Source organism: Hoplias malabaricus, chromosome 5, assembly GCF_029633855.1.
Source record: "Hoplias malabaricus isolate fHopMal1 chromosome 5, fHopMal1.hap1, whole genome shotgun sequence".
NCBI classification, from domain to species: domain Eukaryota; kingdom Metazoa; phylum Chordata; class Actinopteri; order Characiformes; family Erythrinidae; genus Hoplias; species Hoplias malabaricus.
The window spans coordinates 10,953,915-10,970,555 of NC_089804.1; the positions used below are offsets into that span (position 1 = coordinate 10,953,915).

A 16,641-nucleotide genomic window follows, 5' to 3' on the forward strand; every position below is an offset into this window, starting at 1 on the left:
TGGGGACGATGACATCACTTTTCAAGATGATAATGCATCTGGCCATAGAGCAAAATCTGTGAAAACATTCCTTGAAGAAAGACACAAGGTCAATGTCACGGCCTGCAGACAGTCCGCATCTCAGTCCAACTGAAAATCTGTGGTGGAAGTTAAAGAAAATGGTCCATGACAAGGCTCCAACCCGCAAAGCTGATCTGGCAACAGCAGTCAGAGAAAGCCGGAGCCAGATTGATGAAGAGTACTGTTTGTCACTCATTAAGTCAATGCCTCAAAGACTGCAAGCAGTTATAAAAGCCAGAGGTGGTGCAACAAAGTACTAGTGATGTGTTGGAGTGTTATTTTGTTTGTCATGATTCCATATTTTTTTCCTCAGAATTGAGTGATTCCATAATTTATTCCCTGTGCTTGTTCTAAAAATCTAACTGTTACTGGCCACCACAGTTATTCTTCTTGATTTCTCTTAGTGTTTCTTAAAGACAGAAAGTTGCCATTTGAAATGCCTTTAGTTTTTTGTCATTTCTGTGATCTGCTTTTTTCTACAAAATTAAACAACTGAAGGAACATCCTCAGAGACTGGGGAATCCATCATTTTTGCCAGGGGTTGTATTAACACTGATAAAATAATTTAGACACTGAACTGTGGGGAGTAGTGATTTAGAAGAGTTCTCCAGGTGAAATGTAAGATGTTGATGTAACCAGTGATAAATGAGTAGTTATTCTGATGGAAACTTAATTAATAAGAAGTTCTCCAGTAGTTATATAAGATTCAGTAATTATTTTTACTTAAAAGTGAACAACCTCCATCATTAATTCACTATTACCTACTGAGTAATTAATCAGCACTCCTTGGTAGTTAAAAGAGTGATGTAGTTGTTAATGTGTTCTCCCCGTGTCTGCGTGGGTTTCCTCCGGGTGCTCCGGTTTCCTCCCACAGTCAAAAAACACACGTGGGTAGGTGGATTGGCGACTCAAAAGTGTCCGTAGGTGTGAACGTGTGTGTGATGCCCTGTGAAGGCCTTGCGCCCAATGATTCCAGGTAGGCTCTGGACCCACCATGACCCTGAACTGGATAAGCACTTACAGATAATGAATGAATGAATGAATGTAGCTGTTAATGCAGTACTAATTATTAGTTCCTGCCAACTACCAAACTCTATTGTAAAGTGTTACCCACTTATTTCTCTAGAATATGAGTATTACAATACTCACAAATGAATTGGCTACACATGTAAAGTACCCAGTTCTGCATGCTCTAAAAACCCTCTCCAGCATTAGCATGTCTAGGCAATAAAGGTGGAATAAACTCTGCTTGACCCCTTCAGCTTGTGCATTACAAAGCGTTTTCGCATCCAGGTACATGACCCAAATCGTCTTAGCTTTGGCGGGTTGGAGGTTAAGAAAGTAGTGTCAGACCCTCCCTCCCTCGACTATTGTATTTATTGGTGATAAGATTTCCTAGCGATTATAACGAGCCAGTAGACCTAAGAGCTGAATACGCAGGAAGTTTTACTGAAATCATTACAGAGATGACTAGCCAGACACAAGTACAGACAATGATTACTGGCAGGAGCTACACACTAAACAGGATGACACTGGACAAAGGGGCAGCGCTATGGTCAAAAGTAAAGAAGAAATCTGTGAAAGCTGGAAGTGGCTAAGCCTGGACTGGGATACAATGACCATACCATTGTGGACATACTGTGATTTCTAACTGGTGGTTAACGGTTAACTGTCTTTAATAGCCTTAACATTCTGGCAGAATGGTCTGCATAGTTCCTGCTGTTCATTATTGCAGTGGACAGCTCTAAACTATGCAGTAAATACACATTTAAGGTAGAAGATGGCCTATTAACAGTAAAGTGAGATAAATAAATTACTATTGTAGACAGCAACGTTAAAACAAATGTAGGCATTATTTTTAGTAAATACAAATCTGAAATATCTAATCAGACTGCTTTATAGTTGTTTCAATGCAATTTCAATTAGAATTTTAATTAGAGATTTAATGTGTAAGACTCAAATGAGGCATAGAGGTTGTAGCATTAGCATTGCCCATGAAGACCATGCTTACACTTAATATTAAGATTTATCTGGAGTGATCTTATAACAAGTGTACAGTGAGACATAGAGGAATTCACACATGCCATCTCTGTGCACCTCGTGTGAACTATATCAGTATTTTGATGTGTTTTTTGTTTTATGAGTATTGGTTGTGTGCATGGTGGCACGGTGGCGCAGCAGGTAGTGTCGCAGTCACACAGCTCCAGGGGTCTGGAGGTTATGGGTTCGATTCCCGCTCCGGGTGACTGTCTGTGAGGAGTTGGTGTGTTCTCCTTGTGTCCGTGTGTGTTTCCTCCGGGTGCTCCGGTTTCCTACCACAGTCCAAAAACACACGTTGGTAGGTAGATTGGCGACTCGAAATTGTTCGTAGGTGTGAGTGTGTGAGTGAATGTGTGTGTGTGTCTGTGTTGCCCTGTGAAGGACTGGCGCCCCCTCCAGGGTGTATCCCTGCTTTGCGCCCAATGATTCCAGGTAGGCTCTGGACCCACCGCGACCCTGATCTGGATAAGCGCTTACAGATAATGAATGAATGAATGAATGGTTGTGTGCATGCAAGGCCTGTTGCCAAAAATTAGAGAATGAGGAAACATAAAATAACGCGTGTAACTGCTCTTTTTGCAGCTGAAATGAAGCATGAAGAGCTAATTAACACAACACCACCAAAAACAATAATAACAATGAGTGTAGTAGTAGGTGGTAAAGCATATAGCTCTTACCACTATGTCCTATTTACACACTTCATGTTGTGTACTATGTGTTGGATGAGTTTGTGACCACAAACTTTTGGCCATATAGAGTAGTCAAGTACAATGGTTGGAAAGTTGAAAGATCTGATGGACCTAAAGCAAAGCACGAACACAAATGCCACCGTGTCCCAGAGTTGAGAGATTAACTACCTGTTAATAAGAAATTTTAAGTTTGCATTTACTTAAACTTTAGGTGGTTGAGTACGTTTGTGCCACTTGGAAATATATGAAGTGTCAGTTTGCATCATGTAAGTTTATAATTAAATGAATTCAAATTCAAGAACCTAAAAAAGCACTGCTGTATTTTACATGATGTTCCTATTTGTGCAGTCTCTCTTACACGTATACACACAGTTGTTTCCTGTTTGGAGGAGCCCAAACTGCTGTGTTAATATGACTCCTTGTGTCTGAATGTGTGGGATGGCACGTCCAGCGTCAGGGGGGTGTTGTCTCAGAGTCTGTGACTGATCTGGACAGTCACACTCTGTTAGGTCCAAGGCCAGGACAAAGTATGAAAAGTCTCAAACTCAGCCCTTTCAGTTATTGTGGTTTCTCATTATGCAGATCTCATGGGAAAATAAACACTGCTAACCAGTTATAGCACATAACGCCCATTTAAGATGTGAAAGAAATTAGGGAGCAATGACACTGCAAAAAGGTATGTCTACAACACATAATTGGGTCAGGGCTAAATAAGAGTGAAAAGTTTACAGAATGTTTATGTTAAAATGTATGGGCAGAAAACATGGGCTACTTGTAAATGTAAAAACGTACTTGTGAAAACGTGAAGGTATATACTGGGGTTTTACAGAGACATATGCTACCTTAAAGGTGATGTTTTTTTATGGAGAAAGATTGGTCTCAAAACACTTTACGAATGCGTAAATGTTAATCCGCAAATTAAACACAAGTCACAGATATGTTTCACTGTTCACAAATGAATACATCACACTCCGTGTCTCACAGGCTGCATTTGTATTTGGATCGGGTGAAACACTAAAGTCTCAAAGTCCAAAAACCAGCGAGAGGAAATGAACAAATAAACTCACGGAAAAAACCCGACTGACTTGATCCACAAATGCAGATTCAACAATTTACAAATTAATTTTAAATTTGAGACTTTGACTTTACAAAAATATATAATGTAAATGTAAATAAATGTATTTATTTTCTCATAAAATTATGATATAACTATGAAAACCATTCATTCATTCATTCATTATCTGTAACCCTTATCCAGTTCAGGGTCGCGGTGGGTCCAGAGACTACCTGGAATCATTGGGCGCAAGGCAGGAATACACCCTGGAGGGGGCGCCAGTCCTTCACAGGGCAACTCACACATTCACACACACATTCACTCACACACTCACACCTACGGACACTTTTGAGTCACCAATTCACCTACCAACATGTGGTTTTTTTTGGGCTGTGGGAGGAAACCGGAGCACCTGGAGGAAACCCATGCAGACACAGGGAGAACACACCAACCTCCTCACAGACAGTCACCCGGAGCGGGACTTGAATCCACAACCTCCAGGTCCCTGGAGCTGTGTGACTGCGACACTACCTGCGGCACATATTTATTTGTGAATAGTGAAACATATTTGTGACTTGTGTTTAATTTGTGGATTAACATTTACGCATTTGTCAAGTATTTTGAGATTAATCTCTCTCCATATTTTTTCCTCTTTTCATATACTAAAGTATAGTTTTGCTTCTGATGTCACACTACCTTGAAGCGAGCGGGATATGAGGGGGCCTTTGTTAATTTGCAGGCCCTACACAGCGTGCATAATGAGTGTATAGGTTGGTCCGGCTCTAGATGAAGGACTAGAGTATGACCAACGCAAACTGCAGTAACAGAGGAGCTACTCTCTCTGACTTTACATCTACGAGGTGGAACAACAAGGTAGGTATATCTAACAGAGTGGACAGTGTGTGGATGCAGTGTTTAAAAACTCCAGCATCACTGCTGTGTCTAATCCACACTTACCAACAAAACATTTACTGACACGTCACCATGGCAATGTCACTGCAGCACTGAGAATGATCCACCACCCAAACAATACCTGCTCTGTGGGGATCCTGTGTGGGGTCATGACAAATTAATAGCAGGGTGAAGGGGCTTACAAAGTACTGTAATTGTACAACTACAATGTGCATCTATAAAACCAGTGGTGCTGATTAAATGAACAATGAATATAGAAACACAGAGGACATTCTAATGTTATTGGTGAAACTTAGAACATAGGGACTGTATTCCATACACGTTGTATTAGAAAGTCTCTTAAAAAAAAGGTCTACCACAATCTTTTCCTTACAACCATTCTTCTACTATAATATATCCATAAAAATCTCTGGACTCTGGCAACAGGAAGGGTGTTCATTGGGAGCTTCTACCTTGTTGCAGCATTAACAGCTTTAACTTTTGACTTTGCTAGCACTAATAGTGAATTTGTAAACCATTTTTGCTTCCTCCCAGTTACATTTTGCCATTCCTAGCCAGTTATACAGTCTAACAATTTAATTCATTGTCATTGTCCATTTTACTGTTCACCTACTGCACATTCATTGTGTTTTTTCTTGGCACTGTGATGCATGTGGTGGCAGCATGTAACCCCTACACTGGCTGCTCAGTCATAGAAGCAGCTAAACTAATACCCTGGACATCTACACATAGTGTCCAAAAGTAAATGAAAGGTATATACAACATGAACTTTATCCTTAACACACTGTCTGTTTAAATTAAAGCAAAGACTCACCTAAATGTTCACCTAAAGTTCACCTAAATGTTGCCGTTCCAGTGTCACTCAGATGAGGCTGAATTTATATCAGAAAGAAAGAGAGCCAATCGCAAATGACTAAAAACTAGAGCCTCTGCTCCTCATTCCTGAATCCTGAGAAATCGCACGGAAATGAGCTGTGGCTCATTCTCATTGAAAGGTACAAGATTGTTTAGACACAGAGAGAGAGAACAGATTTGTGGTATTTTGCCCAAGGCCTATCACAGATGTAAAGACCCCAGAGAACTGTGTTAACTTGTGGAAGAATTTGTCACCAAAGAAGCAATTAATGGCAATGTAAGTTCTTACTTGTACAAAACAGGAGAAATCTTCTTCAAGATGAGGTTGTAAAGACACTGAGAGACAGTGGCTTGAGCAACTAATGTCAGTGGTGTGTGACTGAAGAAAGAAATGGGAGGGGATTGAGTTTGGAAGGCAATTGTCCAACTTGTCGCATGGTTAATCATCCTGAACTGCGTGTCCTGTGTGCGTATGTTTGGATATGGGTGTGTGTGTGTTAGGGGAGGGGGTTTCTTTAATAAAAGCTGGTGTGATTTAGAATCTCTGGTTCACGCTTGCTTTGGACCAAAACATTGCAGCAGTTTTGCATGCTCTTCCTGTCTCAGTGGGAAAGGTTTCCAAACGACACTAAGGTGAACAGGCTTTCAGTCATGAACATCTATTCAGAGCCTGTGGAGTTATGTGTGGAGAGGAGCGTACTGGATGAGCTCAAGCTCGAGGAGCTGGCCCTTCGACAGACGAGCTCCCAAGGTCCCTCTTTAAGGGAGAGGCTGAGGGCCTCTATGAGGTACGAAACATGAAGACACATACACTGCATGTCCGAATTTTTTATATAGCCCTAAGACATGTATTCAGCCACTTTAGGGGGCACCCACAGTGGACACAGGTATTAATCTCAGTAGTAATGCAAGAAATTAAATGACAAGCATGATGTGGAGCACTGGAAGTGAAGGAACATAATACTGACTACAGTAAGAAAAAAGTTCTTAATCACATCACTAAAATGAGTAAAACTATCTATCAATGTATTTTTAAAGCGGAGTTACTATATGATTGTTTAAAATAACTTTATTTAAAAGTATATATAAAAAATTAATTAATTATGCATTGTCTCCCTGCTATGTAAGAATATTTTCTTACTGTAGGTGCATAAAATGAGAGTAAAACAAAGGCAAAAGTGAGTAAAAAGCTCACACACTTACACAGTCTTTTCAGATGAATATGGTGTCATGCACAATACGTTGTAACACAACAATACATTTCTATTTGTTATTGTTGTGGCTGTTCGGTTTTCAACATAATTTAAATTAGCATGTTTTCTTTCACATTGTGTGCGCGTTGGCCCCCTTCTCCTCTCATCACAAGCAAAAGACAAACCCAGTGTGTCTTTTAGGTGGCATAGCAGTTTTGGTCTATTACCTTTTGGAGGAAATATTATATAGAAACGTTTTTAAAAACTTGACCTACAATAGTTTTGATGGCTATTGGTTGATATTTCTGTGATTTGTACAGACATGAAGCACATAAGCTGCTAGGGATGTTTATTCCTGACCTCTTTCTTGTGCAGGTGTTCTGTTAGGAGGATGAAGAAATGTATTCAGGCTTTGTTTCCAGTTCTCTCCTGGCTTCCCTTCTATTCAGTCAGGCAGAATGCTCTAGGTGACCTCATCTCCGGGGTCAGTGTTGGAATCCTGCACTTGCCTCAAGGTCAGTCTAAAACACACACACACACACACACACAAAAAACACAGATAAATGATTTTGAAATGGCTGGTTACAAGGTGTGGGTGTGTGAGTGAATATGTGAGTGTGTGTTACCATGTGAAGGACTGGCACCCCCTCCAGGGTGTATTCCTGCCTTGCGCCCAATAATTCCAGGTAGGCTCTGGACCCACCGCGACCCTGAACTGGATAAGGGTTACAGATAATGAATGAATGAATGAATGAATGGTTACAAGTAATAATGAATATATATATATTGTGTTTGTGTGTATCTTCAGGTATGGCCTATGCTCTCCTGGCCACTGTTCCTCCAGTGTTTGGCCTGTACACGTCTTTTTATCCCGTACTTGTTTACTTCATCTTCGGCACCTCAAGGCACATCTCTGTAGGTAAGAGAAGGAGACAGAAAAAGTGAAAAAGAACAAGAAATTACGTATTCTTCTGGTATACTGGACTGAGACAAGGTTTTGTCACAGAAATGATCATAATCCTTAATCCATAATCCATAATGTAATCTCATTCACTGAATTCAACATTTTTATTTCAGTTTTTATTTTCAGAGCTGTAGACAGTCTGTAAATGTGTGTTTGTATAAATCTGCAGGGTCTTTTGCTGTGGTCAGCATCATGACAGGAGGGATCACAGAGAAACTGGCTCCTGATGACCACTTCTTGACCAGTGGAGTGAATGGTACTGTCGTGGTGGACACAGATGCCCGTGACCAGTATCGAATTTTTGTAGTGGCAGCTGTGACATTCCTCTGTGGCCTTTTTCAGGTGCAAAAATACACCTCGAAATGAAGTAACTCATCATGTACCACTTTAAGCTCCCATTTCATTTAAGCTACTGTCCAATACTGTCACTATCATATCAACACATATTAAATTTCAACAAATGCACCGAGCCTGTAGCCTCAGCTTCAGTCTCTTAGGAAATTTTGTAAACACCAACCAATGAGTTAGATTTTGAAAACCTGCAACAGAAAAATGCACAAATTTGCACCCCGGACGTGTCCTCTTTTTCACCGTCTCAGATCTGGTCACCCTATTAAACTGATATTACAGTCACTGAATGATTTCATTATGAGTTTCCATACAAAACTGCACAGTCCACTCGTTGACCTGCACACTTCTGCTTGCTCTCCCTGTAGATTGTTTTAGGTCTGGTGCGCTTTGGGTTTGTGGTAACATATCTGTCAGAGCCACTGGTTCGGGCCTACACCACAGCAGCAGCCATGCATGTGGTCATATCCCAACTTAAATATGTTTTTGGATTGAACCCCAAACGCTTTCGTGGTCCACTTGCGCAGATTTATGTAAGTGACATGGTATAAAAACTCACACGCACCCCTTTACTGAAATAATTAACTTAAAATACACACGTGCACACACACAGATTAATTCAATCTTTTGTACAGATCCTGGTGGACCTCTGTGCTTTGCTGCCTGAATTACACATCCCTACGCTGGTGGTGAGTGTGGTTTCTTTGGCTGTTCTTGTTGGAGTGAAGGAGGTCAACTTCGTTTACAGAAAAAAGCTCCCAGTTCCTATACCCATAGAACTCCTTGTGGTGAGTCCAGTCACTGTTCAATGAAACAATTGTCATGCTTACACATGCTTAGTGTAGTTGAGGTAAAAAGCCAGAAAGCGCAGCAGAGGTCGCTCCAGACACTCTTGAGAACTTACAGCATGCAAACTCTAGAACCCAAATTAATATTAAGGACATAACCCTATCTGTGTAGGGAGCGCGCCACACCTATGCAGATGCGGGGAAGAGAACATTGATGCAACAGCAGAAAATATGTTTATTTAAAGGTGGATGAATATTTGAGTAGAAGTACGTTTTCACGAAAAGTTCTTTTTCCGGACAGACAGTAAATAAAGATAACTATCCAGGGAAAACCAGGACGTGTGGCAACACTAGTAAAGACACTGCCAAATAGGTCAATGAGTATCTGTTAAAATGAGTGGGACCCAGCACCAGGGCAGCACAGGGAGCCTGCATGGGAACACGTTTTCTCTCAGGAGCAGGGAACGACAGTTCTGCACCCTAGAGCCAGAGCCGGTCCAGATTTTCCTGGGGCCCTAAGCAAAATTTTGATAAGGGGCCCTCCTACCTGAAGTCTGTGAGCCAAAATGTGACCCTCTTAATTCTCCCTCTTATTTTGGCTTAAGAATAAGCAACCATATAAAATGAGGTGCAAACAAACAATATTTATTGAAAAAAACAACAATATATAAATATTATATTACTATTATATTATAATATAATTATAATAGATTATATATTAATCTTATAAGCACTTAAAGCTTTAACGGTTGTGGAGAGCAGATGCCCAGTGTATGCCAACTCTAAATATATTCCTGCGGCTATATTCGTAGACTATTATTTATTAACAATCCAGCCTCGAGAAGAACAGTCACAGGTTTACGCAGCTCAGTCTCGATGAGTCTCTTTTCCCTCGTTTCACATCCTGAACGATAGTTTCGCTTCATCTTCCACTAAATTGACACGAGGGGGAGACAAGTGGGGGGTGGTGTAGTGAGTTTATAGGGCGGACCGGCTCTGCCTAAAGCAAACCTTCTTTACTGACCTGGGGTCTTTTCTCACCATGTTACCTTCAGACAGTTAGGGATACCATTTATTTGTGGGAGGAGCCTGTTTGTGGCTGAGATTACCTTCAGCTGGCTCTGTAAAACAGGCTCGTGCTCCAGTAGAAAAGTCATTGTTCAGTAACTCATAGAAACACCAACATTGTACTGGATTTGGAAGATTTTGATCAGGTGTCCACATTTATTAATGGGAAGTATAGTGTGCATTATATGATTAAGATATAAAGATGTTGTTATACATAGGGGTTATTTTCACCTATTATGTTCTATGTAATAGACCTTCACAGACCTCTGATGACCAAGAATTAATATCTGTCTGTGTGTGTGTGTGTTTTGTTTATTTACAGATCATTTCAGGGACATTGGTTTCACATTATTTTCACCTAAATGCAACACATGCTGTTGAAGTGGTAGGAGAGATTCCCACTGGGTAAGTTAGCATGGCATTGAGTGTGTATATAGAATCACCAGTTCATGTGATCATGTGCATTATCAGCTTCTCTTGGGAACAAATTTATTCTTTCCTTTTCACAGTTTCCCTCTCTCTTTCTGTGTGTGTTTGTGTGTGTATGAAAGACTACTTAGAACACTGTAATGACCTCTAATTTCTGACTCAGGTTGGTGCCACCCTGTGTCCCCAGTGTGAGCTTTTTCTCAGAGATAGTTGGGGAGGTGTTTGCCATAGCTGTGGTTGGATATGCTATTAACATCTCTCTGGGCAAAACATTTGCTCTTAAACATGGGTATACTGTGGACAGCAACCAGGTGTGTATAAACAAAGCCCCTCCCCTCAACACCTTTTCACCATTCCAGTCAATCAGACGTAGTGTTTCACTGAGCTCTTCAGTGTTATACGACTTAAAACTAGAATTTTAAACATAATGATAATAATAATAATACACTGAACAGCCTCACAACTTTAAACTACCTGCCTAATGTTGTTTAGGTCATGCTTCTGCTGCCAAAATAGCTCTGACACATTGAGTCATGGAGTCCATGAAACATTTATATCCAATGAGGTGTTTAGCTAGTGTATTTGGATCTACATGTATCAAAGTTGTTTGTCCAGCACAACTCACAGATGCCTGACTAAATTATCAAGGAAATCAGGTCAGCACTTAGGCGAGCCCACGTCAGCACTTAGAAGTCTTTGTCATGTGCGTCAAACAGCTTACTGTCATTAGGAAATACCACTGCCATGAAGGTGCAGCAGTGTTTAGGTAGGTGGTATGTTTTGCAGTAAAATCCACATTAATATCAGGACTCGAGGCTCCCCAGCAGAATATTATATTCCAAGCAATGTAACAAACGGTACAAACAGATACAAACCACTTCATACGGTGAACACCCCATATTTTCTGTTGTTTTGGAGATGGCCTATTTTTCCAGCTTCAAGAAAGGGCTGTTCACTTGTTGTGTAATGTATACCACCCCTTTACTGGTGTTACTGTTTGCAGTTTTAATGTTGTGGCTGACCAGTGTTTGCACAAGCACATATACAAGTTCACAATCAGTGCAGTATGTTGATGGCTCTTCCTCTCTGTCTGATTGTCAGTAGGAGTTGGTGGCATTGGGTCTCAGTAATGCCATAGGGGGATTTTTTCAGTGCTATCCTGTCACGTCCTCATTGTCTCGCAGCCTTGTCCAGGAGAGCACAGGAGGAAAGACACAGGTATAACATACACACAAACACACACCAAGAACCACAACATAATTTTATACATATATAACCCTCGTTTTTACCAGGTTGCTGGATTGGCATCTTCAGTCATAGTGCTCATCACCGTGCTAAAACTCGGCGCACTGTTTGGTGATCTGCCGAAGGTAAAATAACACATCTCTGTACATTTTTTATAAAGAATTATATGTATAAAGTTATACAAAAATGACAAAGCAGTTGATTAATAATGTAGTTTAATAATTTACTTTTGTTATCCTCGCTGAATGCCATTACGTATTTAAATAAATGTCTTAACATAGAGTGTAAATCCGTCCTAGAAAGCAGCAGTTAATGCAGAAAAAGGGGACAAACTGTTAATATCTTAGATGTCAGGAGAAATGCAAGACTAGATATTGTCCACAAACGTTTACCCATATAGTGTTGTTCCTGACTGTAGAAAATGTCTTACACAACAACAGTCCTAAAGCTGTTCAGTTACTGCAAAGTAAAAAAAAGCCATGACAGCTGTTTACCCTGAATACTCAAGATAATTAAAATTAGTGTGTGTGTGTGTGTGTGTGTGTGTGATTTTGCCTCAAGGCTGTGTTGTCTGCCATTGTTTTTGCAAACCTAAAAGGAATGTTTAAGCAGTATGGAGACATCCCTGCTTTGTGGAAAAGCAACAAAGTTGACTTAGTGAGTACAGCTGAATTATCTTCCATTCTACGCCTTCAACTCAGGACTGTGAATATAAGCATCTCAGCTAATGTTCTTTTCTAATCAGTGTCTTCACTCCCTCTGACTCTAGATGGTGTGGGTGGTGACATTCCTTTGCACTCTTCTGCTAAATCTGGATCTGGGCCTGGCAGCCTCCATCGCCTTCTCACTGCTAACTGTCATCTTTAGGACTCAGCTGTAAGTTTACACTGACGAGCCAAAATATTAAAACGAGCTCCTTATTTCTGCAGTCATTGTGTATTTTATTATCTCCATGTACCATATAGATCCACTTTCAAATTTGACTAGTGCTGACAGTATGCCAGCTATTGCTCTGCATACATTGAAAGACCATTTTTATGCTGTTGTCAGGACCCCCACATTACCACCACAGAGCCGGTATGATTTGAGTGGTGGATCATTCTCAACGCTGCAGTGACACTGAAGTGGTGTGTTAGTGTGTGTTGTGTTTTTACACATGTGGGTCAGACACAGCAGTGTTGCTTGAGTTTTTAAACACTGTGTCCACCCACAGTCCACTCTGTTAGACACTCCTACCTTGTTGGTCCACCTTGTAGATGTAAAGCTCCTCTGCTGCAGTACAGTCACAGGACGCTGTTGACTTGATATTTTAGTTGGTAGACTATATTAATCAAATCAAGATATTAAGATGTTCAAAACTTCCAAGAGCACTGCTTTGTCTGATCCACTGGTACCTGTCCAACACACACTAACACACCACTATGTCAGTGTCACTGTAACACTGAGAATTATCCACAACCCAAATCATACCTGCTCTCTGGTGGTCCTGTGTTCAAAGTTGAAGTAGGCCTCTTCTTCGTTTTGCTTTGATTTCTAAACCACCAACGTTTGTGACTTTAAAGCTGATTCACTTTACTTATTTCAGATGTTATCTCTGGTGAATGTGGTACAGAAAACTCATATAAAAAGCCAACTCCAGCTACATTAGCTTTGTACCTGCTCTGATGTTTATTCCCTCTATCTTTTCCTCCTCTAGTCCAAAGTACTCTGTACTTGGTTGGGTGCCTGGTACTGAGCTGTATGTGGAGACAGATTCATACGAGAAGGTGGGTTATCCCCATAAACGGTTTATTTCCCTGTGTTAATTTGAGTGTGAAAGTCTGGAGTTTGGGTGAGAGGCTAGTTTTATATGTGTGTGTGTGTCTCTAGGCGAAAGAAATTCCAGGTATCACCATTTTCCGCTCTTCATTCATGCTCTACTACGCCAATGCAAAACTATACAAAGAGGCCTTACAGGAAAAGGTACCATATCGATGTAGGCACTCAAGCCTATCAATACACCCCTGTTTTCCTTCACTCTTCACATTCCTGTTTCTTTCTCTTGCTCTCAGAGTGGCATCAATGTTTCCAAGTTGATCATGCTGAAAAAAAAGCGGGCAACAAAGGATAAAAGAGAGGAGAAGGTGAGAAAGAAAACAGTAATTAATTATATTCATCCTGAACACAAGGAATTCTGGGGGAGACATCCAAACAAACACATGATATATATATATATATATATAGTATACTTTTAATACTGTACAGTAACACATTTTCCTGACTGTAATCAACACATAATTACACGTTAATAATGTATTAACCATTTTTAATAGTGTATCACCATAGGGCCACCAATGACCAGATAATTGGTGGTGGGATGAAATAACCCACTATGTTATGTGTTGCACTGTGAAAAGTTGATCAGGTGTAGAATTCTGGGTTTTTCTAAAGCCCTATATAGTTAATGGTTACATTCCCCAAACTGTCACCTAAGGCATGTGCTGTTTTAGTTACAGAACAGTGTTGCCAGTGTATCAGGAAACGGGACGGCTGGCAGAAATGGTGCTGCACAGTTCTCAGTGGATCAAACGGAGTTAGACAATGCATACTCTACTGGAAATGAGAGCTTAAAGAGCAGGACACACTTCATTATTCTGGACTTCTCCACAGTCAGTTTCATAGACACAGTCACCCTGAAAACACTAAAAAACGTAAGTACTTTGAATAAATGAATATCAGGAGAGAAACAGACTGCAGAAAGGCTACAAAGACAGAATTGAACTGAAACTCAAATGCTACCTGCAGTTACAATGTTTTCATTGCTGTTGCTAAGATCCATTACATTTACCTTACTCTATCTGCGCTAGACAGGAGAAAACATATGACATGTATTTCATATTATTCATAAATTTCAGATATTTCAAGACTTTGCAGAGGTGGATGTCTCCGTTTACATCGCTGGATGTCAAGGTGGGTGTGAAATCGTGAAATATCTTTCACCAAGAACCTGATGTAAATCCTCACAGTCAAGCCGTCTCAGACCATTACTGAAGACGATTATGTACAATCTATGGCCAAAAAGGTTATGGACACTTGCATTTCAGCTTTCTGAAATGTTAACTTGCTTTTGTTTCTGGAGATTTTACCAGTTAATTACAAGAGCTATCTACAAGCCTTAGATACACTTCCAGGTAAAATGAGACTAAACAGTCTTGAACTTGCAAAGTACTTTGTATAATATTTTAAAGAGTTATTTTAGAATTTATAATATTTTATCATTTTTGTATTATTGTATTTTAATTATAATTTATAGTGATTTTATAATAAGTTGATCATAATACTTCCACACGTTCGTAGGTGGATTGGCGACTCAAGAGTGTCCGTAGGTGTGAGTGTGTGAGTGAATGTGCGAGTGTGTGTTGCCCTGTGAAGGACTGGCGCCCCCTCCAGGGTGTATTCCCGCCTTGCGCCCAATGATTCCAGGTAGACTCTGGACACACCGCGACCCTGAACTGGATAAGGGTTACAGATAATGAATGAATGAATAATAATTTTTAAATTAAAGAATAAAATTAATTATAGCTTAATGTTCAAGAAGGTCAGAAAAAAACGTTAGGCGTGGCTAGGTCCGAGAGGAGGTTTCAGAGCGAATGTCAGTCCAGAATCAGTGACCAATGCAACACATTCTCCTAAGACCCTCCCACCCGTGAAAAATTTTCCAAAAGTCAGAAGCAGAAACTAAGAGAGATTCCGGAAGCAAAAGACTTTAACGAAAAAAAAAAATAATGAAAGCAAATACTGGCAAAATGCAAATAAAAATGAGTATCAAATAACTGCAGAGTAATAACGTAACTAAGTATCTTTTGCAAATATGCTTTTGATATATTTTTTCTGTTTTGCATTTACAGCATATACATTCTGCTGATGATTTTTAGAATTTTGCTTGCGGATTTATTTTTGCTTTTGTAGAACTTTTGACACAAAATTCAGTCCATACACCCCTCTGCTCTGATTGGAGACAGTGCCCACTCCTTACCTCAGGTTATCTGCAGCAGCAGGAGAGACCGATGTGACACTAGCTGATGACGTCTCTGTGTTTTACACTCTTACATTTCAACTGTTGAAAATTTATCATCACCTAACAGAAATGTTCCAATATTTAATGTAAAATCTTAATTTAAGAAATGTTGCTTGAGCAGTTGTCCACAAATTTCTGGCTAAACACTGTATGAGACAACACTGTATAAACTGTGTATTGGTATGTATTTGTGTTTTTGTAGTGCACGTGGTGCAGCAGTTGGAACGCGGAGGGTTTTTCTCCGTTTCACTCCCTAAAAGTTGCCTCTTTCCCTCCATTCATGATGCTGTACTTCATTGCCTTAGGCTTCCTATGAGGAACCTGCCCCACTATCAGTGTGCCCTGGTGAGCTTCACACTCAGCACAATCACATGAAAACAGGAAACACATTTCAAACTCACACAGTGTCATGTTAGTGTTTGTTACTTTAACTGTTTAATGCAGCACTACTTTAAACAGAACTCTAGCTCCTCCCAGAGGCACAGGAGAGCATTAAATAGAGTCACATCCAGGTCATGCTCCTGTTCCAGAGCATCTCAATTCACTCCTTGATTTCTGTGGAGATTGCTAAAGCTGTGTTGACTTTAATGTCTCATTTAGTGTCTGGGTCGATAATTGGTCTGCCTTAGAGTGGCTGAATTCACTAAATGTATGGAGTGTCTACCAACTTATGATGAATCTTTTAGCTAAGAGGAATTGGTATTGTGGATCTGAGTGATCTTGTGTTGGAGTGGAGAGAGAGAGAGAGAGAGAGAGAGAGAGAGAGAGAGAGTAAATCAAGGGATATTAGAAGGTACCAGACAATTTAGAGCTTTAGAAAGAAACAGTAAGACATTAAATGAACCCGGCTCTGTACATGGAGAAGTTGGACTCAAATGAGAAGTTATGAGAGAATTATTAAAATCTAACAATAGAAAAGCATGAAAAAAGGGTTTAAGT

The 16,641-nt window shown here is 40.2% G+C and overlaps 1 protein-coding gene across 1 annotated transcript; it reads left to right on the forward strand.

Moving 5' to 3' along the window:
• Positions 1-6,261: 6,261 nt before the first annotated feature.
• slc26a6l2 (solute carrier family 26 member 6, like 2) lies at positions 6,262-16,108 on the forward strand. Its single transcript, XM_066670931.1, has 18 exons — positions 6,262-6,398; positions 7,179-7,318; positions 7,612-7,722; positions 7,937-8,109; positions 8,484-8,648; positions 8,751-8,903; positions 10,294-10,376; positions 10,564-10,711; positions 11,505-11,618; positions 11,693-11,770; positions 12,207-12,302; positions 12,415-12,521; positions 13,342-13,411; positions 13,515-13,607; positions 13,697-13,768; positions 14,135-14,335; positions 14,540-14,594; positions 15,905-16,108. The coding sequence occupies exons 1-18, from the start codon at positions 6,262-6,264 to the stop codon at positions 16,075-16,077; spliced, it is 2,169 nt and encodes a 722-aa protein (XP_066527028.1). The 3' UTR covers positions 16,078-16,108.
• Positions 16,109-16,641: the final 533 nt, after the last annotated feature.